Here is a 25022-nt window from a genome sequence, read left to right as displayed (position 1 = left end):
TTACTTTTTTTTTTTCTGCTTTCCAGTCGCGAGATTTTTGTTTTTCGACATTTTTTTTTCTTTTCAGTTTTTTTTTTTTTTTTTGGAAGTCTTTTTTTTTTTCAATTCCATCCCACTTCCCAACAAACATACAAACGTGACCAGCTGAAATACAGCACGAGGAATGCAGGACGACGCTGGGCGGCCTGGCGCACCGCATCAACAGCAGCAGCAGCAGCAGCAGCAGCAAGAAGCGCCGGCTTCGTCCTCCTTCTCCACTTCCTCGCTGTCGTCCAAGGCCGTCATCGCTTCTGCCGCCGCCGCCGCCACAGCACGGCCCACACCCGCCGCCTCGCTTGCCCCACTCGCAGCAGCAGCAGCAGCGCCCGCACTTGAGACTGTAGTGGCGGCGCCGTCGTCGTTGTCGTCGGGGCTGGCTGACGAATCTGGTACGCAAGTGGCGGGTTTGGCAATCAACACCCATTCCGATGATGCACGACCCGCCCTGATGACTCGACCAACGACATCCATGTCCGTCGACGCGGCGACCGTCTCGGACGTACACGGCGCCGGCAGCACCAGCACTAGTACCAGCACCAGCAGTGCGAGTCCCAGTCGACCGGGCAAGCGACATGCGCCGCTGAGCGTCATCTCGTCCAACGCGAACGCAAACGCCGACAATAACGACGCCGCCGACGACGACGTTAGTGCTTCCGCTCGCGCTACTGGCTCGTCCGCGCAGGTCGCTGGACCGTCGCCACACCAACCACAGCAGCACCAGCCATCCCAGCAGGCAGTCGAGCGTGGCCACCAACCCGCCACCGAGGCAGACCAATGTTCGCCATCTGAGCGGCCACAACAATCCCAATTTGTCGCTTCGACCGCCATTCCGACTTTGACTCCCTCTGCCAACACGACCACCACTACCACCACGACCACCACCAACAACTCCTCGGCAATAACCAGCACATCCAATCCTAGCACGGGCAGTAGCAGCAGCAGCAGCAGCAGCAGCAGTGGAGAGCGCAGCCCTGTTCGCCGAAGAGGCATCAAGCCGAGGTCCAACACGTACTCTGGCAATCCCATTTCCTTCTTTGACGGAGCAACTGCTTCTGCCTCTGCCGCTGCCGCTGCTTCTGCCACGCCGAGTGTCGCAGCAGCTGCACATGCCGTCACGGACATTGATACTGTACCATTGTCGCCTCAGGTGATGGGCTCGCCTCGCATGGAGTCGCAGCACGCGGCGGCAGCAGCGGCAGCAGCTGCGAGTTATGCGCATCAGCGCGAGCTCTTACTTCGCCCTCTCGAATCGATGGAGTTGATGACGCCTGCTGCTGCTGCTGGTACTAGCGCAAACATCCCACCAGGTGCCGTTGCTGCTGCTGCTGCTGCTGCTGCTGCTGCTCCTGCTGTTGTTACGGCGGCTGCTGCAGCTTCAACTCCAGCAGCAACTTCCTCGACGCAATTTGTCGATCAAATTGTGCGCCAGTACCATCCTGGAGCGAACGACTCGCCACCCATCAGTGGTCTCAATAACGGCATGCTCACGGCGTTTTCCGGAGGCAACGGGTCTATCCTGTCGCTCACCAGCAGCAGCTCGAGCCAGACGCCAACCAACTATGCGTCGCCTGTCGCCACTGCCAAGCAGCTCCCTTCGCTGAGTTCGCCGACCATGCGAAGCGTTTCGCCAACGTCCCGATTTTCCTCCAAACGGATTTCTTTGCCAACGATGCCGACCATCTCGACAGAGCAGCCAGCGCCGTCATCATCCTTCGACCAACACCAAACCACGCCGGCACAGCAGCCACCATCGTCAGCCCCTCGCTCGTTACATTCAGCCTCTGCATCGTCGCAGTCACTGCAACTCCCAGGGTCGTATGCCAACAGCAACTTGTCGTTTTCGTCCGCCTCGCTTTCGTCCATGTCCTCCGCCAGCACGGGCTCGATCAATTCCCTCTTTTCCGAGATGGACGGCCCAGCCTCAAGTCAGTATCACCAATCACTCGACCCCGTGCCAGAGTCCGAGACCCCGGCGCCTCCACGGTTTGGTGCAACGCTCTTTGCGTCAGACCGAATGTCACCTTCAGGCGGAAACATGTCGCCTGCGCCGTCTCCTGCATTTTCAGACGAAGAGCGCAGCTGGCGGCGAAAGCAGCTCCTCGGTCGATCGGAACCCTCCTTGCCCAGCTTGCAGCTCGACGCCCCGCCGAAAGCCTCCACTCGGCCAAGCAGCAGCAGCAACACTGGCGTTGGCGCGGGACTGCGCGGCGCGAGTGCCCCCGGCTTTGCCTCTCCATCCCCTCGATCCGCCGTGGAAGTAGAGTCCTCGCTCAGCTTTTTCCCATTCGATGGGCTTACACCCGGAGCTGCAATTCGCCCTGCGGCAAAAGGCGCACCCGCAATGGGTGGTGTCACGAGCGGAATATCCGCGAGCAACTCCAATCTCAGCACGCTGGGGCGGCGAAGCATGCCTGGGCATGGACGCCAAGCATCCATCACGTCAATATCGAGCGACTCGCCGCCTCGTCGGTCTTCGGGGGACAGCGGGAGCAGCGCTGCTCTGGACGAGGAAGAAGGTGGCAGCTTCCGTGGCCGCTCTCACTCGATCGAAAATCGACGTCGTCTACGGCGGCCGTCCGAGGTAACATTGACAGGTTGATGGGATGGAGGCGAGGTGGTGTTGTTGTTGTTGTTGATGTGCTGCCACATTCAAAAACACGAACACAAAAACCACTGCTGCACCACTCACACAGGGCGAAGACACTGAGCTGGGCTCGCCTCGAGCTCGCAGCCTGAGTCCTGTGCGACGACTGGATGTGGATGCCGGATTGTCCTTGTTTGGCACGACGGTAAGGCATCGCGCATGAGTTTTTTGTTGTTTGTGATTGAAAAACGCACCTGACAAATGTTATTTCTACTTCTCCCTCTCTTCAGTTCCCCAAGGTGAAGCTTCACCTTGAAAAGCAACTTGGCCAGTTCATTGTGACCACCGAACACCGGTCGCAGGCTTTGGCGCAAACGATGGAAGAGTCGGCGTCGCCTGCCTTGAGTCGGAGTGGAAGCCTTTCGAATCTTTCGCCGTACGGACCCTCACCGCTCACGCGCAGTGCCACGGCTGCAGGCACCGTGACTGCCCCGTCTGCGATTGGGACGGCCGTACCACCCTTGACGTCGTCCACGCTTATCAACAACTTGCTTGGCATGACCGGGCGAGCCACACCCCCGCCACCGGCCTCGGCGCCTGCAACAACTCAGTCCGTTCCAATGATTGGCGTGGTGGCTGGGTCGCCTGTTTCCGCCGGTACGCCAACCGGTAGCACCTCCAGGAGCGAATTGAATGTGTTTGTGCCCGCCACTTCGCCGCTTGCCTACTCGAGCGCCTCGCAGCAGCCCCTGGTCAGTCCTCGCCTCGCCCTAGGCCGTTCCAGTCGTGACGATTCCTCGCGGCCTGAGTCGCCGCTGCCAACCACGTCTTCCAGCCAAATCCACCATTTTCATGATGGCACGTCGCCCATTGCTTCGACCGGCTCGATACCAGCACTGGCGGACAACAGCACTGCCTCGCTCAATTCGCCTGTGACCTTGCGACGGCGTAGCATAACCCCAACTGCCACACGCCGAATGAGTGTTGAGGACCGACGCTCTGAAACGCGATTGCTTCAATGCTTGACGGCCTTTGCAACCGATCTTTTGGCGATTTCCACCGAGAATCGCTTGAATGGTTACGTGCTGCGTCCCTTCCTAAGCAAACTCCATGGGTTTTTGGAGTCGATTGCTGGCCGCTTTCCCCTCGTTCTCCGCTCTGCCCGCGAGCTGCTGTACATTTGCTCCCGTCCCGCTCGGCTGATTGAGTGTTTGGTTAGTTGTTGATGTGCATTTGGGTTGGTTGGGGATGTGGCTTTATCTCGTGTCTTTGTTGGAGTGTGGCGTGTGTGTTCACATTCTTGTTCTTCGTCTCGCAGGAATTCGATCCAGAAGCCTACTACCGCTCGCTCGCCTCGCCAGAACAAGCTCGACGCACCATCGATCTAGAAGCGTTCGATCCTGCCAAGTATGTTTCAAGTCGCATGATGCTGCGTCTCGAACGGTTTGGAACGCAAATTGCAGCGCTCGAGCAAATGCCAGATTATGGTACCCGCTCATGCCTCCCTGTTTTTTTGGTTGTTGATTCTGATGATGAGAATGATGAATCGCTCAACTTTCTCGTATCTCATTTGCCCGCTTCACTCTGAACAGCGACTGGACGGTATAGCAAGGAAATTGACACGCTCGAGCAGCAGCGCGATGCCATGATGGCACGCCTGAACATCCTTCGGTCGCAATCGGGGCTGAACATGCGGGAAAATCCTCTCGCCCGGCGCTTTCCTCTTGGAGATAACCCTCTTGCTGGGGTTCGTCCTCCTTCGCCATCCAGAGGGCTGGCCACCAACATTGAGCAGCACTCTGCCTCGTTCAAGCCACACTTGCGCTCTTCGGCAGCGGCGAGTCTGGGCCAAGGATACTCAAATGAACCTGCTCCCGCCAGTTTCCTGTTCCGACAGAGCGAATCCATACTTCAGTTTGCCAAAAGCGGCCTCCTTGCTGGGCTGCAAGAAGAAGGGTCGTTGGGAGAGGGCGAGGACGAAAGCACGCCATTCTCCTCTGCAACCTCCAGCCGCTCGTCCATCGCCAACACGACAGCTGCACAAGCAGCGACAGCCACATTCGCGGCCTCGCGGTCCAATAGCTTCAAGCTATCCGCTGCAGTCTCGGACTTTTCTTCGGCGGCGCCGAGTGAAATCCCTCTCGGGCGCCGTCTATTGCCTCCACGCGTGCCTCGCAAGTCGGACTTTGACTATCTCAAGCTTATTAGTAAAGGCGCGTACGGGTAAGTGGTGATTGTGTGCTGGAGATTGAAGGGAGATTATTTACAAGGTCTGAATTGTTTTACTGCCTTGTTCTTCTTCGGCTCACCGATTTTTTATTGCTTGACTGTTCGTTCGCAGCTCGGTGTTGCTGGCTCGACACAAGGAAACACACGAACTCTTCGCCATCAAGGCGCTCAAAAAGCGAGAAATGATTCTCCGAAACCAGGTCGAGAATGTTTTGGCCGAACGCGACATCTTGGCGGTGGCCAACAATCCGTTCGTCGTGTCCATGTTTGCATCCTTCCAAAGCAAAAACCACTTGTACTTGGTGATGGAGTTTGTCCAAGGCGGTGACTGCGCGACGTTGCTCAAGGCCCTTGGGGCGTTTTCGGAAGAGATGGCTCGAACCTACGTTTCCGAGACTGTGCTGGCGGTCGAGTACCTTCACACCAATGGCATTATTCATCGCGACCTCAAGCCGGACAACTTGCTCCTCACCGAAAATGGCCACATCAAATTGACCGATTTCGGCCTGTCGCAAATCGGCTTGGTGAATCGCACGGCCACGCTGTACGAGCGCAGTCTCAGCATGGAGCGAGGCCACTCGCGCCAGACCTCCGAAGGCGCCAACATGTCGTTTGACAGCAGCTTTTCTTCTGACATGGCCGAGACAGCCCTTCCGCCACATGTGCCAGCGAGTGGGGGCGCAACAACAACAACTGGCTCTTCTGCGCATGCGCAGTCGCAGCATCGCGCTGCGCCATGTGTGGGCACGCCAGACTACATGGCGCCCGAAATTATTCTCGGCTCAGCTATTGGTCCCGAAGTGGACTGGTGGGCTTTGGGTGTGATGACCTTCGAGTTCCTGACCGGAGTGCCACCGTTCAGGGGCAACAGTGTCGAAGAGTTGTTCCGAGACACGTTAAAAGCAGGTTTGTAGATCTGGGCGGATGTTGCTGTCAAGATTGTTGCAGTTGGGATGGTTGGCCATGGCTCAAACGTTTGGGTTTTTTTTTTGGTTTGTTTCTGCTGCAGAGATTGACGCTGACGAGCTGTCAGAGTGCAGTCCTGCTGCGCAAGAATTCATTTCACGTCTGCTCGCCTACAATCCGACAGATCGGCTTGGGCACAATGGTACGACGATGCTTCGGCTACATTTCTATTTGTTGGTTTGTCTTCTTCCCTTTGCTCACTTGATGATGTGTGTGTCAGGTGCCGATGAAGTCAAATCGACGGCATTCTTTGAGTTGCTGGACTGGGATTCGCTGTTGATGCAGCGCGTAGAGTTTGTGCCAGTCCTGGACTCGGAAGATGACACAAAATATTTCGATAGTACGGTTTTGGATTTCTCATTCGTGGTCGCTTCACCCCCACTGCTCAATGTGCATGGTGATCGGCGCTTTGCTTGTATTCAATGTGTGTGTTCGATTTGGTTTTGCTGAAAACGCCAACAGCTCGTTTGGACCGTTACCCCGACCGCGCGACAAGCCCGTCTCCGCACCGTCACCCTGGCTCCTCCGAGCCCAACACGGACGACAAGCTGACTGAAATGCACTCTGCCTTTTCGAGGTTTTCATTCCTCAATCCCTCCGTTTCCGCGACCATGCTCCCCGAGGCTGTCACCTCTGAGGACCGCACGAGCGACGTGTAGCGTTGTTATCGTCATATGGACGAGTTGTGGTTTCGTCCTTTCTGTTTTCGCTCGTGGTCGCTCGTGATCTAATTCTTCTCTTGTTATTTCCTTCCCTATTTTTGCCATTTTGGGAATCTGTCAAAAGTCTTTTCACCTTTTGACTCGTTTAGTTTGGTCCGTTTGTTTTTGTTTTTTCTTTCTTATTATTTCGATGCTTGAGTGGTATTGATGATCTTGTAGTTGAATTTTCTTTTTGCTACGTTTGAGTTGCGTTGAAAATGTTGTAGTTGTATCATAACACTGAATTTTTTCTTTTCTATTCTTGCATGTTGGATGACAATGCCTCTTTCAGCTCATCAAACACAATTGGATCATCGGCAACAGACGGCGCTGGTGACGGAGGAACAGGAGGAGCCTCTGGAGGAGTGGCTTCTGGCACGGGACTTGCCCTGTCGATCACTTTCGGAGCTGGGGACGGAGCGGCGGAGCTGCGTTGGCTCTTGGAGGGAGACCTCGGGGACGACCCGTCAAAATACAAATCAATGCCAATGGCCGGAGGAATCAACTGGCGGCGAACAGGCGCGCTTCCAGAAGACGGCGTGCTCGTCGGCACCGGTGACGCCAAACTGGACGCAGTGGCAGCAAACACAGAAGTCGGGGACGGCCCATTCAGAGGCTCTTGCACCGATTCCGGCAAGAGAGCATTTAACTGCCGACAAGACTCGCTTAATCGTTGCGTCGCCGCTTGCAGTGATGTGAGCGTTTTGATCATGGACTGTATCTCGGCGGCAGCACCCGCCATTCTTGTGGCGTTTTTCTGTCGTTGTGCCAGCGCAGCCGATGCGCGTGCGGTGACGACCTCTGTTCGTCGAATGGATTCATCGATTGCGTTCTATTTGCACGAAAGAGAAAAAAAAAAGGTCAGCAACAGGGCGCGACCAACCGAAACAAACCGGCTTTTTGCTTGTTGCGAACAAAGATTGGGTCATAACTCACCTGCTCGGACGACACGCGATCGGCCAAATGCGCAAAGTGCTGCTGAGTTCGACTTGCTAACGTCATGATGGCTGAAGACTCGAGCTGGACATCTGCAGAAATTGAACGATGAGTATCGAATGCCGCGTCTCCGGACTTGCTGGAGTTTGCTTTTTGACGAATTTCACATACCCACTGACTCAAAGTCTCGCGATGACAGGTACCAGTTGTTGTCAATGGCGCTTCGCAATATTGGCAGAAACTGTAACAGCAGCATGACGAGTGAGTGAGCGAGATATTCATCAGCGCGCCCCCAGGCGACCGAGGCCTCGCGACCAGCCACACCAACGATAGCAAGCAGAAACTGCAAGCATCACTCTATGACGCTCCCCGCAAGCCACCCGAGGCGAGAGGGGGGGCAGGGAATGGGGAAGAAGAGAGGGGGCTTTCGCTTTTGGTCAGTCCGCTTCGCCGCTTACTGTTGGCAGTGCGTGGAGTGCCTGGATCTCGGCGGTGGATGAGAGCGCAGCCAGATCAGCAGCAGAGAGCGACGCAGATCCAGTGACTGCTGCGTGTGCTGCAGCGATCTGCGACGCAATGATGGCGCTCGGACTTGCGGCTGGGTTGACGACAATCACACCGGGGTCGGCCGCGTCACCAGCGCCAGCAGCACCGTCGCCACCATGATGATGATGTTGTTGAGCACCGCTGCTTGAATGATAGCCTCGTCTGACGAAAAAAAAAAAAAAACCAGGGTTGTTGTGAGAAAATTGAACTTGAGTTTGACAATCTTTTGATGCTTACTGATCTGCTGGAGTCGAATTGCCTTGTCCCATTCGCGCAGAGAAAAGAGTGAATTGGGGGGTGCAACCCGACTGACGACTAAGAATAAATATCTCAGAGCTGTATCCAATTGATTCGCAACAACACAAACGAAAAAGGACTTGTTTCAACAAAAGACGAAAAACAATTGCATCGCTTTTTGGTCGCACAAAGCATGCAGGCAACCCAAAAAAACCAAGATTAAAATGCAATTGACATGTACGCTAGCAAGGCAATCGGTGATACTCGAACGTCGATTTGAACGAACAACAGAATAACAATCGTCAAACATGCAGATGGCGAAAACACAAAGCAAGCATCCCTCAGTATCCCAGATTGAGACGGTATCGCTTGTACAAGCTCATGAACTTGGCGACAAAGGCTTCAAGGTGGAAAATGGGCTTGCTGCCGAGCTGCAGACGATGCTCGTACGTGGCGGCCCATTGGACGAGCTCAATCTTGAGTGAGCGGTCGATCGAACGCAGCAGCACGTTTGTCAAGGACTAAAGCGAATCATCATCACTCATGTGTGAGTTGACTTGTTTGTGGCCATTCCATCAAAATCAAACTTGTCAGTTTCACAAAAACTACTATACCTTGATGATGATGTCTGCAGGAATGCAGTGACTCAACAACTCGTACATTCGGCCACGGACGGCCAGCAAGCTGTGTGGTGCAGGAGAGCCAAGCCAAATTGAATGAGCCCCAAAACGTTTTGAGGCGCTTTGTGTTTGGAACGAACAACCAAAAACAACCGCACACTCACCACTTTGGAGATTGCTCGCCAAGAATTTCGCTCGCAGTTTGCTCCACATACACCTCCCAGTCGGCCTTTTGGATGGGCTGGTTGGACACAAAGGGATACTGCTGCACGCGGCACGCTTCAAACGACAGAATGGCTTTTCGCAGATTGCGATCGCTGCTTTCTGCGATACGCGTCGCAAAATCGCCACTCACGCTAATGCCCTCCTTGCGCGCGATTGACTGCAATACGGTGACAATCTGCCATCACGAACCCGAGGGGGGGAGAGAAATCAGGTGATCTCGTCGCAAAAACAAAAACAACCAAAAAAAGCGGTCTGCTGGCATGAAAAACAACAAAATGAAGACAACCCATACCTCTGGAACAGTGGGGGCTGGAATTCGAATACCGAGACAGCGACTGCGAATGGGAGACAGGACTTTGGAAGTGCTGTTGCAGAGGAGAATGAGCCTGCATGTGGAAACGTACAACTCCATCGTTCGACGCAACGCATGCTGCGCGTCCTTGGAGAGTTTGTCCACCTCCGTCAAGACGACGACTGGAGCATGCAACACGAGGAAAGCAACAAAGTGAGAGAGGCACGATCGCAGAAAACAGACAACTCGAGGTTTTCGGGGGTGGCTATTACCTTTGAAGGAACGCTGGGTCTGTGTATCGAGTTGATGACTCGAGGCAATTTCTTTGAGAATGTCCTGAACAACCAGGCGATCCTGGGTACCAGCATCGCTGAGGGAGAATAACAGAGTAACGACATGAAACACTGTCAGCATCGCAATCCATTGCCTCCTCGTTCAAGCTCCATCGTATTCTAGCAGAACCCAGCAGTCATACCTGGGATTGAGTTCAATGTGATAGTTGCTCGCAATGGTAATGATTTCGAGCTTGGCATCGCTAGGAGTCTGAGTTCAGCACAAACCCAAAGAAAAAAAAAAAAGTCAGAACTTCGCACTCGGATGCTTTTTGCAAAACAGCCGCTATGACACATACCTTGAACGTGCGATGTTCAACCTTGAGCTGTGGGAATCAATCCAGCATCAACAAGAGTGAGCTCAACTTGAACAGACTGTCGACGCTCGTTGCCCCGAGCAGAAGCACGCTCGCCTTACCTTCTCAACACCGGGGCCGTACAGCTCTCGGAGCAGACACATGACGCGGGTCTTCTTGCCTGCGCCAGGTGGTCCGTACACCATCATGTGTGGAAAGTCGCCCGCAGAAACCTGCATCAAACCAGGAACAGCGTGCGCAGGTGAGTCTCGAGCCAGCGCGAGCATTGCGCAAAGTCGTCAAACAAGCTGGTTTTGTGCTGCGATGTGCTAAGGGCAACAGAGCCGTCGAACAGCTTGTTGAACGAGCAAGCGCCCGCGGTGAGGCGAGATGGCGGATTTCCCGCCAAAATTTCCTCCCCGCCGTTTTGGGAGCTGATCTCACACGATCGCCGCATCCACAGCAGCCCGCCATGTCGAGCAAAGCAAGCGCTTTTTCTGATGTGTGCCGACGTACCAAGTGCTTGAGCTGCTTGGAGAGCGTCAAGTTGTAGTCCAGCTTGTCGAGGTTGGTTGGTCGGTACTTGTCCACCCAGAGCGCCATGGTTCAAATAGAAGAGTGCATTCATGATGATCGATTGCTTACAATTTAGAATAATAACAGTGTCGCTGGAGTTTGAGGTGCTCTCGATTGTGCAGTGCATGCTGCATGTCTGACGACGTGGATTTGATCTACGCGGGAAATTCGCAAGTTGCTCCCGCGTTCGACTTCAAACCCCCGTTTCATCCACAATTGACAGTCAACCCACAGGTCGCATTATTCTGCGCATCAACTCTGCTCTAGTTGTTTCATACTTTGAGTTTGCTCGAGTTTTCATTCTAGTCTTTATTTCGTCGTATTTTCGTTGAGGATTTTGATTTTTGTCTTTGTGCACGAATTTCCCGCCAAAATCGCTCAATTTCCCGCCAACTTTTCCTCTTTGTCATTTTTTTTTCTGCTTTCTCCATCACTGCTGCTTCCCTGCCTGCCGTGTTCAAGTCTCATCCCTGCTAGCTGACAACATTCTGTCATGGATTCTACACCGATGGAACCCGCGTCGACCAAGCGCAGAATGGCCGAGATCGACGATGCTGGCTCAAGCGATGCCTGCTGTGGCAACGCCGACCACACGCACACTCACGCGTCCCAAGACGGCTCGAGCAACGAGACGAGCATGAACAAGAAGGTCCGCATCGAGTACGAGACGAGCACTGACGATGCCGCGCCAACCCCGATGGACACGACGCCATCCACAGTGACGGACGCGCCTGCTCCTCCGCGCAAGTCTGCGTTTGCAGCCAGCTTTGCGCGTACGCAGTTCACGCCTGCACCGCCGTCGAGCTCTTCCACGGCTGCACCCGCGACTGCAGCCCCGCCGCCGGTCGCGGCCAAAACGTCGGCCTTTGCAAGCGCAAAGCGTGCGCCGTTGCCTGCCGCTGCTGCCTCTACTTCTGCTGCCGCAGGTGCTGCTACAGGCTCAGCCAACAAGCCACCGGCACTTGCGCACAAGGGATCGTCCTCAACGGGTGGCGGCTCGTTCGAGAGCGAGTTGGCTGCGTTCGATGAGGAGGAATTCGCCGAGAATCGCGTTGAGAACATTGAGAACGTGTACGTTGATCCGACGCAGCTCAACAGCGCTGCGCTCTCCGAGGCTGTCACGATTGGTGGCGGTGGTGGTGGTGGCAGCGGTGCCTGGCTACGTCGCCCCGTGCCGTCGCTCTCGCCAGCGACCGATGCGCTGATTTTCCAGCAGCTCGAGATTGACACGTACATGGGCGAGCATCTTGCCGGCATGCCTGGTGCTGACGCGAGCAGGGTGCCCATCCTGCGCATGTACGGCGTCACCGAGGCGGGCAACAGCGTCATGTGCCACGTCCATGGCTTCTTGCCGTACTTTTACGCACCTGCCGCTGGCTTGACGGAAGACCTGCTGCCTGGCTTTATGCGCGTCCTGAATCAAAACCTGCAACAGCAGCAACGCGTGGCGCGCGACAACCTGAGCGAAGTGGTGCTGTCTGTCGAGCTCGTCATGAAGGAGTCCATCATGTACTTTCACAACAATCGCAAGCTCCCTTTTGTGCGCATCACCCTTGCTCTGCCGACCTATGTGACGGCCGCTCGCAAAATCCTCGAGCGCGGCCTGGACGTTCCGAATCTTGGCTTCCGCGCCTTTGAGACGTACGAAACCAACATTGAGTATGTCCTGCGCTTCATGATTGACACCAAGGTGACGGGTTGCTCGTGGATTGAGCTCCCTGCTGGCAAGTGGCAGCTTCGCACGCATCAGGGCTCGGAAGAAAACCACGATGCGTTCGGCAAGAAGGGCAAAGGCAGCAGCCTCTTTTCAAACACCTATGGTGACAGCGCTGGTGGCTCTGGCAAGACTGGCCTGGCTGCGGCGGTGGCTGGGGCGCTGGCCGTGTCGCGCACGTCGCATTGTCAGATCGAGGTCGACGTCGCGTGGGACGCCTTCATCTCGCACGGGGCGGAAGGCGAGTGGTCCAAGATTGCACCCATCCGCATTCTGAGCTTTGACATTGAGTGCGCGGGTCGCAAGGGCATCTTCCCCGAGCCTGAGGTGGATCCCGTCATCCAGATTGCAAACATGGTCTCCATCAACGGCGACAACTCCAAGCCGTTCGTCCGCAACGTCTTTACGCTCGGCACGTGCGCAAACATTGTGGGCTCGGACGTCATTGCGTGTGCCACCGAGCACGAGCTGCTGCGCAAGTGGGCAGACTTTTTCCGCGTTGTCGACGCAGACATTGTGACTGGCTACAACGTGATCAACTTTGATTTGGGCTATCTTCTCAACCGCGCCGCAACGCTCAAAGTCGCCTCGTTTCCGTTCCTGGGGCGCATCCGTGGCGTGAAGACGACCGTTCGATTTGCCACTTTTTCGTCCAAGGCGTACGGCACGCGCGAGAACAAGGTCATCACCATGGAAGGACGCTGCCCGTTCGATGTCCTGCAAATCCTGCAGCGCGACTACAAGCTGCGCTCGTACACGCTGAATGCCGTTTCGGCGCTCTTCCTTGGCGAGCAAAAGGAAGACGTGCACTACTCGCACATTTCCGAGCTGCAGAACGGCAATGAGCAGACGCGCCGCCGCCTGGCCGTGTACTGCTTGAAGGACGCCTACCTGCCGCTCCGCCTGCTCGGCAAGCTCATGTGTGTTGTCAATTACATGGAGATGGCTCGTGTCACGGGAGTGCCGTTCAGCTACCTCCTCTCGCGCGGCCAGCAAATCAAGGTCGTGTCGCAGCTCTTCCGCAAGGTTCGCGAGCAAAATCTCGTCATCCCGTTCGTCGAATCGGGTGGCAGTGGCGACACCCAGTACGAGGGTGCCACGGTCATTGAGCCAAATCGCGGCTACTATGAAAACCCCATTGCCACGCTCGATTTCGCCTCGCTGTACCCATCCATCATGATGGCCCACAACCTGTGCTACACCACGCTCGTCAACCCTGGCATGAGCAACCGCCCAAGCGAGGCCGACTGCACCAAGACGCCCACGGGCCACATTTTCGTCAAGCCCAACTTGCGTCGCGGCGTGCTGCCCGAGATTTTGGAAGACTTGCTGGAGGCACGCAAGCGCGCCAAAAACGACCTCAAGAAGGAAACGGACAAGTTCAAGCGCGCCGTGCTCGACGGCCGTCAGCTCGCCCTCAAGATCAGCGCAAACTCTGTCTATGGCTTTACTGGTGCGACGGTCGGCAAGCTGCCCTGCCTCGAGATTTCGTCGTCGGTCACCGGCTTTGGTCGCGACATGATCAAGCAAACGCAGGAAGCCGTGGAAAAGCAGTACACCATCGCGAATGGCTACCAGCATGATGCGCGCGTCATCTACGGTGATACCGACTCTGTCATGGTGGAGTTTGGTGTGCCAGACACGCACACGGCCATGAAACTGGGCACGGAAGCCGCGGCGCTGATCTCGGCGCAATTCATCAAGCCCATCAAGCTCGAGTTTGAAAAGGTGTACTTCCCGTACCTGCTCATCAACAAGAAGCGATACGCTGGCCTCTACTGGACCAACCCGGACAAGTACGACAAGATGGACACGAAAGGTATCGAGACGGTTCGCCGCGACAACTGCCCGCTCGTCAAAAACCTGATTGGCACCTGCCTCCAAAAGCTGCTGATTGAGCGCGACAAGGAAGGCGCCGTCCAGTTTGCCAAAGACACCATCTCGGATTTGCTCTGCAACCGCATCGACATCTCGCAGCTGGTCATCACGAAGGCTTTGAGCAAGACCGCCGACGACGACGACGACGGTGAGGGCGACGGCGGCAAAAAGTCTGGCGGTGGCGGCGCTGGCAAAAAGAAGGCGTATGCCGTCAAGCAGGCACACGCGGAACTCGCCGAGCGCATGCGCAAACGCGATGCCGGCTCTGCGCCCACGCTCGGCGACCGTGTTCCTTACGTGATTATTCGCGCTGCCAAGAACGCGCGTGCGTACGAAAAGAGCGAGGATCCGCTGTACGTGCTCGAGCACAATCTGCCCCTTGACACTGCCTACTACCTGGAAAACCAGCTGTCAAAGCCTCTGCTGCGTATCTTTGAGCCCATTCTCGGAAGCCGGGCGCAAACCTTGCTCGACGGCGACCACACCCGCACGATCGCCGTTGCCACTCCGACCACCGGTGGATTGAGCAAATTCACTGTTCGCAGCATTCGCTGTGTTGGTTGCAAAGTGCCCTTGGCGCGGAATGGTGAGTGTGGTGTCAGGGGGAGTGGGGTTGTTTTGTGAGTGGGGTGTTTGTTTTTGTTTGTTTGTTTGTTTGTTTGTTTGTTTGTTGTCAGTGCTAACGTTCTACGAGCGGATGTTGCAGAGGACGCCGTGTGCAGCAATTGCAAACCACGCGAAGCACAACTGTTTCAACAAGAGGTAACTCGAGCATTGTCATGTTGTTTTTTTGCGTGATGCTGGGTTGCATTGTTTCTCACACGCTGACCAAAATCATTGTAGATTGCGGGCCTGCATGCGCTCGAGATGAAATTCTCACGCCTTTGGACCGAGTGTCAACGATGCCAGGGTAGTCTCCACGAAGAGGTTATTTGCACCAGGCAAGTTCTCCTCGTATTCAATTGGAATGATGATTTTTTTTTTGCGTTGTATGCTCACAGCTCTGATTTGCTCCGTGTGCCGTCCACAGTTGCGATTGCCCTATTTTCTACATGCGCCGAAAAGTGCAAAAGGACTTGAGCGATCAACACGAGATCGTGCGGCGATTTGACTCGTGGTGAAGCGCGCATTTTCAAAAATAATTGTGTTGATTTTGTTTTTCTCTTTTGGACAATGATTACACAAATTAAAAGCGTTTAGTGTTGAATCGAGGAATTAGCGTCGTGGTTTAGCACACGCATGGCAACGATCGCTGCCGAAACTGCTTCAAGATTGTGCTCGAGGGTGCGCGTCACAGTCGCCTTCAGAGAATCGCGAATTTGGTTGAAGGCCAGCATATTCTCTGGGTTGACTTGGCGCCACAGCCGGCTAAACTCGCAAAACAAAAAGCCTGTGCAGACAAAAGAGAGAATGCAAGAATGCGGGGGGGGGGAAGTCGGTCAGCACCAAAGGCTCGGAAAGCGCGCCGGGAAAAAAACCAATTTACACTCACAGTAAAAGTCGTTGAAGTTGACCAGGCTGTCTTTGCTGCACTCGGGCTGATTGCTCAAATGGTACAGCAGCTCGTGTAGTTTCGGGTTGTCCAAAAATTCGACGGCCATGCTGGAAAGGTTGATGCCAACAATGGCGTAGGAAAAGCTGCAGAGCAGGGGAACAAGTAACAAGCATAACAGGAAAGTTGGTGGTCGGAATTCCATCGAGAATCCTCATTGATTTGAAGTGATTTGAGGACGAGAGGGGAGGGGGAGAAAGGGACTGCTGGAAAGGGAGAAAAAAAAAAAAGAAACATACCCGCGCTCAGGATGACACGACACGGTCAACGCGCCGCGAGCCTGGGTGTTGTGCTGCTGGGCGAAAAACAAGAGCTGCTTCAAGCCAAGCATGCCCATGCCACGAAAGTCTGTAGCGGGATCACGACCCTGGAAGCCGAGGGTCTTCCAGTCGTTTGAAACGCGCGCAGAGAGTTGCTGTTCTGGCATCATCAATTCCCAAAGCTGTCATCCGCCAAAACACAGTCGGGCAAAGAAGTGGACCATGGTGTGTTGTGAGACATGCAGAGACACGAGACACGAGAGCCGAAACAAAGAACAACGACAATCTCTACCTCCACAAGCTGCGCTTCGTTCGATTCTTGCGACGAATCGTACGGCGTGTCCTGCAGTTCGGTGACACGCTCAAAGAGAGTGCCCAAGTCTGAAATCATCTCAAGGCAGCGACGCAGCTGAGCGGTGAATCTGCGAATCAGGACGGCGTTCAAAAATGAGTTTACGAGTGAAAAAGTGCTGCTCTGATGAAAAAATGACGTACGGTGAATCTGCGGGCTCTTGGATGTGCTTCTGCGCTTTGACATAATGAACAGCGCGTGGTACATCAAAGCTCTGGTGTTGGGAGACTGGCAACGACAGATCCTGAGGAAAAAAATCCGAACAAAGATGATGTCGACAAACCGAATCGTTCAAGTTTGGCCGCAAAAGCAGATTCGGCGCTCAAGATCACACACAAAAAAAGAAATTCTTACAGGCAAGACGCGCGACCACATCAAGCTCAACTCTGAGCACATTCGAGTGAGGTTTGGCCCAGGGTGGGTTTTATGTCCGCAGGCGCAGTTGGAGTGGATGACGCGAGCAGAGTCGGACACGTTGACAGGCAGAGTAATCGTCATCGTTTCCAAAGATTAACGATTGTGGGAGATTCGAGCGTGTCAAAAGAGCGAGGATGTCGAAGGTGATGATACAAGTGCAGTGTGAAGGTTGAGAGTGCGGAACGACAACCAGCAGCAGCAGTAGCAGCAGACACAGTGGACAAAAAAGCCAGAAGAATCAGAAAAGTCAAAATCAGAAGTGAGCTCAGAGAGTATGACCGAATGCGGAAACGGTCTGATCAGCCACCAACAAAACGCACCGACGCGAGCGACAACATCGCTTGGAGGCTGTGCTTGGACTGGCAGTGCGCTGAGCAGTCGCTGGAGCTCACAGGCGCGCGTCAGGACGTGCAGCACCCACTTGAGGATGCGGTGGAAGAGCGACGGACGGGCAGCCAACCGCCGACCTCTCGCTGCATTGGACGCCACGGACGAAGATGCCGGGTGCGTCATGTGAGGGTGTGTTACTCGCGGGGGTGTGAGTGTTCTACAAAGAATGGCGACGGGCGAGGTCAGTCGCGTTGGAGTGAAGCCAAAATGCCACGTCTCCCCCGTTCCGCATGCAGCTCTCTGTCTCTCGTTCCTATCGTGCGCACTGAGGGCGAGAGTGATGAGCGCTTGACTATCAATCGATATGCGTCTCTTGATGAGTGCAAGACGAGTGCCGCGTCAACAAGTTAGGCTCCTCGCTTTACGTCCCTCGCGCTCACTCTGACCCGGCTTCGGGTCGAATCGAGTCCATTCGATTCATGCCAAGGTAACGCATGAAAGGCAAGGCACTGGAGCATGTGTGTAGTGGGTCATGTGTGAAGATTGCAACCAGAAATTTCAATGCAGCAGAAAACGCTACCGTACAATTTGGAGACTGGCTGAGCACGTAATAAGTTAGTATGTGTGCTGGATTGGGGACAATTCAATACTAGCTGACAGGACATAACAGGCCACTGGTAGTTCTTGTGCATGGGGCGATGGTCGTCTCTCAGGTGACCGCCCTTGGCGAGCAGCGCGGCACGTGAGATGGTCGTGTGGGGGCGCGGTGGCTCAGAAACCAAGATGGGTTTGCAAACAATATTCATGCCATATTCGGCTTGACACACACACACACACACACGCAAGCACACACACACATCTGAAAACGAAAAACGCTCACAACAACAGCAACAAAACTCAACAATAACTCTGATAGATTTTGACTCAATCAAGCGCGCAGCTGCTCTGAAGGAGATTTGAACTCGCTCATCGGGAGTTGCATCATGTCCACAGCCGCTTCGTCTGATGAGGGATGAGAGACGTGCGAGTGAGTTTGACGAGTCTGCGACCCCTCGTTGTTCTGCGAACCCCTGGGCGAATTGATTCCTCCGGCTCGCGCAGATGCTGCGTTGGTGTTGGAGTTGGTGGGCCCAGGCGTGTTTTGATCGCTGGAATTTCGCATGCGAGCGCTGTGCAAGGATCAAGAGAATACAAAATGACACAAATCAGGATTCGCGAGCGGTTGGGATGAAGAATCCAAAATAGCCTTACACTCGACGCTGGTGAATTGCTGCTTGCCAAATCTTGGGGAAGAACAACAAGCCGACAGTGACCATGACGGCGAAAAGAATGCCGACACTCTGCGCGGGTTGTTCAAAAAGGGGGGAAAAAAAAACCAAAAGGCTGAGTTTGATTTGTTTTGTCTGTTGCAAACGCCTTCGAGAAACCATACCTTCATCACCAGGAGCGCCCGAACATCGGTCGTAAAGGTCACCAGCGGAATCATAATGATAGTCACAAAGGAGACGTTGTAAATGGCAACCGAAATGAGCCTGCTTTCATTGAAAGCATCCTCCTTGATGTTGCGGGTGCGGATGGCCAAAATAATGCCAAACAGCATCATGACGCCCATGTAGGCAAACAGAATGCCTTGGAAAGTGGGGTTGACATAGCAGGACGCAAAACCCTCATCGTCGATCTGCACCTTGTCGTCGGCCGTCCCCGTCCAGACTGCAAGAATAATGATCATGATACCAACCACAAAGAACAAGGCGATAGAGAGACGAAGGTCGGTCAGGTTTTTCGACGCTGCTTTGTCGAGCTTCTTGTTCTGCAGGCGACACGAGAAAAGTGAGCCATGTCATGGACGGCAACACATCTGAGTGACACCAGCAACACAAACAGTGCGCTCGAGAAACTCACATTGAAGATGTGCTGAATGCGCCAGTTCTTGATAAAGAGACTCGCAAACATGAAGGAAAACGACAGGAAAACAAACCAGATCCCCACCGTGCATGATGCGTCGGTGGGAGTGGCGAAGAAGGCAGAAACCGCGCCAAAGCCAAGGTACGCGCCAAACAAAATGAATTGGCCAAACAGAGGCGCTGAGGCCTTGACAGCCTTGTCATTGCGATGCACAAACAGCCAGATATGAACAAAGACGACGATGGCAAAGCAAATGCCCATAAAGATGGCAATGCCGACCGCTGTGGTTTCCACAACAGACCACTGATCGAACAGAGTAAAGATGACCTGCGAAGCGGGCGAGGTCTGTCCTTCCATGGTCACCGAAACGACCACAATTTCACCGGAATCGGCGGGTGGCGGGTAGCAGACAACCTGCGTGGGGGTAATGGACAATGGCACGGACGCGTGACTGCCAAAAAGGCAGCGGAACTCGGGAGTCGAGATGAATCCACTGCCAAAGATCGTCACGGGAAAGGTGCTGGTGAGAGGAGCCTGGGTGGGCGACACGCTCTGAATTGTGGCGGGCTGGTAGTAGGTGAAGTTTGCTGCTGCCACAACAAACTGCTGGTTGTTGTTGGAGACAAACAATTGAATGACCAGGCTTTCCGAGCCTTGGGAGCAGATCGAGTACGCGGGCGAAATGCACGTCAATGTTGTCGAGTTGATAAAGTTGGCGGGAGTCGGATCGGCCAAACCAAAGCGACATGAGAGGTAGGTCGAGTTCAAAAATCCGGTGCCATAGACGGTGACAACGGTACCACCCGAGGTGCGGCCGTGTTGGGGAGCAAAGTCGGTGATTGTCTCTGGGGTGTAGTACAAGAATTGCAGACCAGACGGGGCCGCAGGGAACTCTGCAAAGGCAACCGCCTGGACAATCTGGCCGGCAAAAAGGGCAGTGCCGCCTCCCATGTTCAGCTGGTACGGGACGGTTGGGTTGGAAGGGGTGGTGATAAAGTTTGTGTACTGATGCGGCGTGACCATATCGCTCTGGTAGCTTGTGACTGAAAAGACTTGATGGTTTGGCTCAAAGTCCCACGAGACAATGGTGCCGGGTTCGTATCCGGTGTAGACATCGTGCATACCCTGTTGGACTTGTGCCTGCGTCTTGGGGTAGTCGACAATGCGCACATCGTCAATCACGCCCTTGAAGAAGGATGTGGTGTACAACGCACCAACATACGTGTTGGTCGTGCCATTCATCGTGTTGACGGTGAATTGGTACGGCTCTCCGGCAAGCTCGCCGTTCCAGTACACACGGTATTCGCCAATCGCCGGGCAACCAGCCGTTGAGCAGACCGCCAGCGTTGGATCCCAGATTTCACGAACGACCGACACGTGCTGCCACTGGCTTTGAGCCGAAAGGGGCAGGACGTAGTAGTTGTCCTCTTGGTTTTGTCCGTTGTAAAACTCGTGGCCAAAGCCGAACGCGCTCAAGTTGGGATCCGTTGCACTTGGGCGAGCAACCGTGATCCAGAATTCGCAGTTCGTCTCGGGCGTTTCGCCAGGCACGCAACTCTGGATGAGCGCCTGGAGGCGGCCACGGATTTCGGCGGGACGCCACCACGTCTCAAACGTCATGTTGAGACTCAGCTCGGCCACAGGGATGGGCGCAACTCCATAATCGTCAACGCCATCCAGGTAGACGCCCATGGACATTTGTGTGGGCTCGGTTTTGAGTTCAACATCCACGAGTCCAGGCGAGCCGACAGTGGCAGACGTGCAATGGTACGAGGTAGCGTCGATAAAGTTGCCATTTGTCTCGACCGTGCCAAACTTGCATCGAAGATCGCGGTTGTCAATGGCGCTGAAAAACAATAGGGGAAGAGCAGAGAAAGTGAGGGATTTTCGATTTTGCTGTTCTCTTCCAAATTCAATCAATCTTTACCCAACACTTGACACGGTGACGTGCGTGTTGCCACCGATTGGACCACTGTTGTTGAGCAAAATTGCCACAAAAAAAACAATCACAAAATCAGACTGAATGAGTCACAAGAAACAGGGAAACGACAAATAAACTCGTCTTGGGTGACCCCAGTAAGGTCCCAAAAAATAAACCAAACAAGTCGCCAGATCACCTGCACGCTCTCAAGTCCGAAAGCAGAGATGCAAAGATGTCTGGTTTTTTCTACTGGCAGTTGGATTGGCAAGCATTTTGGTAGTGCTGCGAGCGGCAGAGACCCTCACGCGCGCCTTTTTTTCGCACCTTTTCGCGTTTGTATTTGTTGTGGGTTTTTGGTTTTTTTGTTTGTTTTTGCGGGTTTTCGTCTCCTGTTTTTGTTCGATGTTGTTGGGTTTTTTTTTTTTTGTTGTTTTTGGAATCTGCTTCGACGTACCGTCACTCCCCACTCAGTCGCACTTCAACGTAACCAAGATCTCGATGAGAGAGAGAGAGCGCGTGCGCGAGCGAGAGGTGCAATAGCCGGAAACATAGCGAGGACGAGCGCAAATGCCCAACAAGGACGTAAACAAAACAAGGAATCAAAAAAAAAAAAAAAAAATACCGATCAGGCACGAGCCCAGAGAGACTTGTCGCCGGCGGAGTGAAGACGGGGAGCCAGCCAGGGACGCGAGTAGCGTTGCTGTCGAGGGTGATGCGCAGTTGCATGTACTTTGCGGGGAGCAGCTGATAGGTGTAATCGCGCAGCACAAAGTCGACAGATGCAGGCATGGCGTTCGCAGCAGGAAGATCGCACTGCACCCGCGTGCTGCTGATCCAGGTGCCAGCCAAGGCGGATTGCGCCGACGACCCGAGCAGGCACATGAGGTTGCTTGCAGGCACTGGCGCAGATGGGCCAAAGTCGCCAGAGACAACGACAGTCACCCCTTCGCCAGGAGTCGAAGACAAGCAGTTCGGCTGCGCAGCGTCGACCCGCAGTGCTGAAGCTCCAGCAAAGTCCTTGGCCACCACAACACACAGCGCCACCAGCATCAAGCTCTTCCACAGCGTGACAGGGATGCGGTGCGCCATTCTGGAAGGCATCAAAAAAGGAAAAAAAAAAAAAAAAAAAAGAGCAAAACAAAACAGGACTGTTGGAGCAAGTACAAATCGTTAACCAATCTGGCCATGGACACTTTTGTCATCGTCCACGTATGCCAAATGCGAGGCTGGAGTTGAAGCGTTCGTGATTTCCGTGTCTTGCCGTTATCCTTGATTTGTCTTGTTTTCAACGGTGATGTGGAGTGGTGTCGCAACTGTCGCAACTGTCACCATTCATAAAAAAAAAAAAAATACAAACAAAAACAAAACAAAATGAAAATCGACGTGAAATTTTCGCAGCGTGGAACCATTGATTGCGGCACGAGTCGCGTCACAGGGTGTTGAACTTTGGATGTGGCGGGCTGGGTCTTGAATGCTGTTGGCCAAGGTAATGGCAGTTGATGGATGCACAGTGTGCAGTGCCAACGCCAAAAGAAAAACAAAATAAAACGTAGATGCCCACAAAACTCGCGAAACCACCAATCACAAGCGACGTGCGCCAGCACTCGACTCTCGGTTCTGGCACACCAGACCGGAAATCGAGTTTTGAGCAGGTTCGGGTTGGTTGATTCAAACAATAGTGCGCAAAGACAAATCGAATTCTCGAAATTCGCCTGACAACCACCTGCTGCGCCTTCGCCAGCCGGAAGTACTTGAGTCAGAGTCCTGGCATTAAAATTGGTGAATGCCTGGGCTGAGTACTATCGAATTATGACAACGGTGTCTTGGTAACGCAAAGTGAATGACGTTTTGCATCCTTTGTGGCAAGTGGAACATTGGGTTAAAATGTTTCCCATTGAGTACAATTTGCTTGCAACTGCCGCATTAACTTTACCAAGCAGTTCAGCAATCAATCCATATAAGGAGAATTTTTGCTGTGCGTTTGAGGCGAAAAGCACCCTGCACTCAGGCACAACGAGCTGTCCAAACATCCGACCGAATGAAAAGCGCACTTTCTCGCTGTTTCTCGAGCTATTCTCAACCCCTCTCTCAGAACCGACAAGCAAACGATATTTGCTGCAGGTTCGACTGTATTTGCTGGCATGTCGATCCTCAAGCTTCGTGTTGTCGAACGCCAAACTCCACTCTTTTTTTTTTTTTTTTTTCTAACACAAACTTCACAATGGGTAGAGTTTTTTTTTTTTTTTTTTTCAATTTTTGACTGAGGACGTGGCTGCCGATGGAGAAGCAGGCTGTGTTGGGTGGCCGCCGCGTTCCGTTGTGTCTGCATTGCGAGGCTGCTCGCTTCATCTTGCATCGCTCTCGCTGAACAAAGTAGGCGGCGAACGGACGGACGGACCGGCAGGGGCGAGGTCGCTGTTGTCGCTGAAGCCTCGCTCGACCTGCAGCCCGCCACCCAACCACTCCCACCGCGCGCAGATGCTGCGGCGATCGCTCTCGAATCGCAATCGTGTCGCACCGTGCCGAAGGGGGGGTGTCGTTGCGTGCACTGAGGGACTTGGTTGAATCGGTCCGAGTCGGGGATCTCTGCAAATTTGCCTCTCTGCCTTGCTCCCCTAGCTCGACACTCATTCCGCCACCACACCATGATTCATCTTTGTGGCACAGGCAACTGGTTCTCTGGTCTGTTCTCCAAGCTGTGGAGCGACAAGGAGGTCCGCATTTTGATCCTCGGCCTCGACGGCGCCGGCAAGACGACCATTTTGTACCGGTGCGTAACCACCACCACCCGATGATGGGGACCATGAGGTCAAATAGTCAAATAGCTCACTAAGCACTGTTGTGTACTGTGCGAGGCCAGATTGCAAGTCGGCGAAGTTGTGACAACAATTCCCAGTGAGTTTTTTTTTTTTTTTTTTGTTTACGACCTGCTTGCATTGTTGATATCAATGCGTTTGCTGACGTTGATTCGATACGCCCACTACAGCAATTGGCTTCAATGTCGAGACCGTCACATATAAGAATTTGAAATTCCAAGGTACGTTTTCGGCGTCGTGCAGCGTGTCGCAGCTGGTTTTGTTGGCGTGTTACTCATCCTCTTGGCATTTGCACCCGTCCTTCTCGAACGCAATTGAACGCGGGCACGATAGTCTGGGATCTCGGAGGTAAGTGGTGGCTTGTTGTATCACCGTTTTGCGGGCTTGAACAGTGACTGATTTCACTTTTTGTTTTTCGCTCCCGTTTCTTTCGTCTGGCCTCTTTCGGTTTGATTTGTTTTTTCTCCAGGTCAAACAAGCATCCGGTAAGCAGTCCACTTTAGTTGTTTGCTTTTGTCTAATTGACAAGCACGAACGTCTCTCACTTGTCTTCTTGGTCACCCACGCTTCTGCTCTGTCTCTCTCTAGCCCTTACTGGCGATGCTACTACGCAAACACGGACGCCGTTATTTACGTTGTGGACAGCTCTGATCGGGACCGAATGTCCATGTCGAAGTCTGAGCTCGTTTCCATGCTCGAGGTGTGTATGGTTTGTTTTTGTACTTTGTTGGCAAGCGTGGTCACGTACATGTCCGGACACTCCTCTTACCACCATCATGCCCATGCTCACAGGAGGACGAGCTGAAGGACGCCATGCTGCTGGTGTTTGCCAACAAGCAAGACATGCCTGGCGCGCTCCCACCGGCACAGGTGTCGGAGGCGCTCGGATTGTCTGCGCTCAAAAACCGCACATATTCAATTTTCAAGACATCGGCCGTGAAGGGCGAAGGTCTTGAAGAAGCCATGGACTGGCTTGTGAACAATCTCAAGACACGACAATAGAGTGGTTGGTTTTTTTGTTTTTGATTGATTGCCGTTTTTTTTTTCCTCCCCTTGTGAACAACCCTCCAAACAGCGACAATAGAGTGTTGATTGTTGTGTTTGAAGGATTACCGTATTTTTGCATTCTGCTTAGACGTATGTGTGCCACACATGAAGCTTTTCGGGAAAAAGTGGACAGTTTGAAATTCTAGTGTCTGCATCGATTGAGGCTCGGACTCTCCTTGCTGCATTGCCTCAATAAAGCAGAATCGACCAACCGAGCTGACGATCGCCCCGGCAGACTGCTCCGGACCCCC

At 53.8% G+C, this 25022-nt stretch overlaps 7 protein-coding genes across 8 annotated transcripts; 3 read left to right on the top strand and 4 right to left on the bottom strand.

Annotated features, from left to right (window-relative positions):
* Nucleotides 1-163: 163 nt before the first annotated feature.
* Nucleotides 164-6563, top strand: CAOG_00218 (Mast4 protein; the record flags this gene model as incomplete). Its single annotated transcript, XM_004365032.2, has 9 exons — nt 164-2620; nt 2733-2828; nt 2914-3837; nt 3942-4110; nt 4216-4846; nt 4965-5758; nt 5862-5960; nt 6039-6158; nt 6281-6563. The coding sequence occupies 9 exons, from the start codon at nt 164-166 to the stop codon at nt 6475-6477; spliced, it is 5487 nt and encodes a 1828-aa protein (XP_004365089.1). The 3' UTR covers nt 6478-6563.
* A 194-nt stretch (nt 6564-6757) lies between these two features.
* Nucleotides 6758-8276, bottom strand: CAOG_00217 (hypothetical protein). Its single transcript, XM_004365031.2, has 5 exons — nt 8239-8276; nt 7914-8163; nt 7627-7696; nt 7456-7547; nt 6758-7351 (listed from the first exon to the last, which is right to left on the bottom strand). The coding sequence occupies exons 1-5, from the start codon at nt 8268-8270 to the stop codon at nt 6776-6778; spliced, it is 1020 nt and encodes a 339-aa protein (XP_004365088.1). The 5' UTR covers nt 8271-8276; the 3' UTR covers nt 6758-6775.
* Nucleotides 8277-8492: 216 nt separating this feature from the next.
* CAOG_00216 (replication factor C subunit) lies at nt 8493-10608 on the bottom strand (the record flags this gene model as incomplete). The annotated part of the gene is made up of 9 exons (XM_004365030.2): nt 8493-8759; nt 8853-8922; nt 9023-9258; nt 9376-9557; nt 9648-9745; nt 9851-9918; nt 10007-10033; nt 10126-10236; nt 10520-10608. Coding segments are annotated over 9 exons (1061 nt in total), but the record flags the coding sequence as incomplete, so codon positions are not given.
* Nucleotides 10609-10897: 289 nt separating this feature from the next.
* Nucleotides 10898-15378, top strand: CAOG_00215 (DNA polymerase delta1 catalytic subunit). Its single transcript, XM_004365029.2, has 4 exons — nt 10898-14757; nt 14878-14933; nt 15015-15112; nt 15202-15378. Exons 1-4 carry the CDS (start codon nt 11073-11075, stop codon nt 15290-15292), a joined length of 3930 nt encoding a protein of 1309 aa, XP_004365086.2. The 5' UTR covers nt 10898-11072; the 3' UTR covers nt 15293-15378.
* Nucleotides 15301-17372, bottom strand: CAOG_00214 (the record flags this gene model as incomplete). Of its 2 annotated transcripts, XM_004365028.2 has the most annotated exons (7): nt 17073-17372; nt 16690-16721; nt 16479-16579; nt 16276-16405; nt 15963-16165; nt 15664-15809; nt 15368-15561 (listed from the first exon to the last, which is right to left on the bottom strand). In XM_004365028.2, the coding sequence occupies exons 1-7, from the start codon at nt 17263-17265 to the stop codon at nt 15368-15370; spliced, it is 999 nt and encodes a 332-aa protein (XP_004365085.1). In that variant the 5' UTR covers nt 17266-17372. The 2 variants fall into 2 exon arrangements, with proteins under 2 accessions (XP_011269939.1, XP_004365085.1); XM_011271637.1 differs by lacking the exon at nt 17073-17372 and having other exon boundaries at nt 15301-15561; nt 16690-17022.
* A 638-nt stretch (nt 17373-18010) lies between these two features.
* CAOG_00213 (hypothetical protein) lies at nt 18011-21997 on the bottom strand (the record flags this gene model as incomplete). The annotated part of the gene is made up of 6 exons (XM_004365027.1): nt 18011-18251; nt 18334-18422; nt 18515-18892; nt 18985-20833; nt 20915-20959; nt 21531-21997. 6 exons carry the CDS (start codon nt 21995-21997, stop codon nt 18011-18013), a joined length of 3069 nt encoding a protein of 1022 aa, XP_004365084.1.
* A 1095-nt stretch (nt 21998-23092) lies between these two features.
* Nucleotides 23093-24890, top strand: CAOG_00212 (ADP-ribosylation factor-like protein). The gene is made up of 8 exons (XM_004365026.2): nt 23093-23133; nt 23576-23678; nt 23769-23803; nt 23895-23945; nt 24058-24072; nt 24194-24209; nt 24313-24424; nt 24517-24890. Exons 1-8 carry the CDS (start codon nt 23130-23132, stop codon nt 24724-24726), a joined length of 546 nt encoding a protein of 181 aa, XP_004365083.1. The 5' UTR covers nt 23093-23129; the 3' UTR covers nt 24727-24890.
* The last annotated feature ends 132 nt before the right edge of the window (nt 24891-25022 follow it).

This window comes from Capsaspora owczarzaki, assembly GCF_000151315.2.
Source record: "Capsaspora owczarzaki ATCC 30864 unplaced genomic scaffold supercont2.1, whole genome shotgun sequence".
Classification (NCBI taxonomy): domain Eukaryota; class Filasterea; order Ministeriida; family Capsasporidae; genus Capsaspora; species Capsaspora owczarzaki.
Note: the sequence above shows the minus strand (reverse complement) of the source record. Positions and strands in the feature narration are given on the sequence as shown.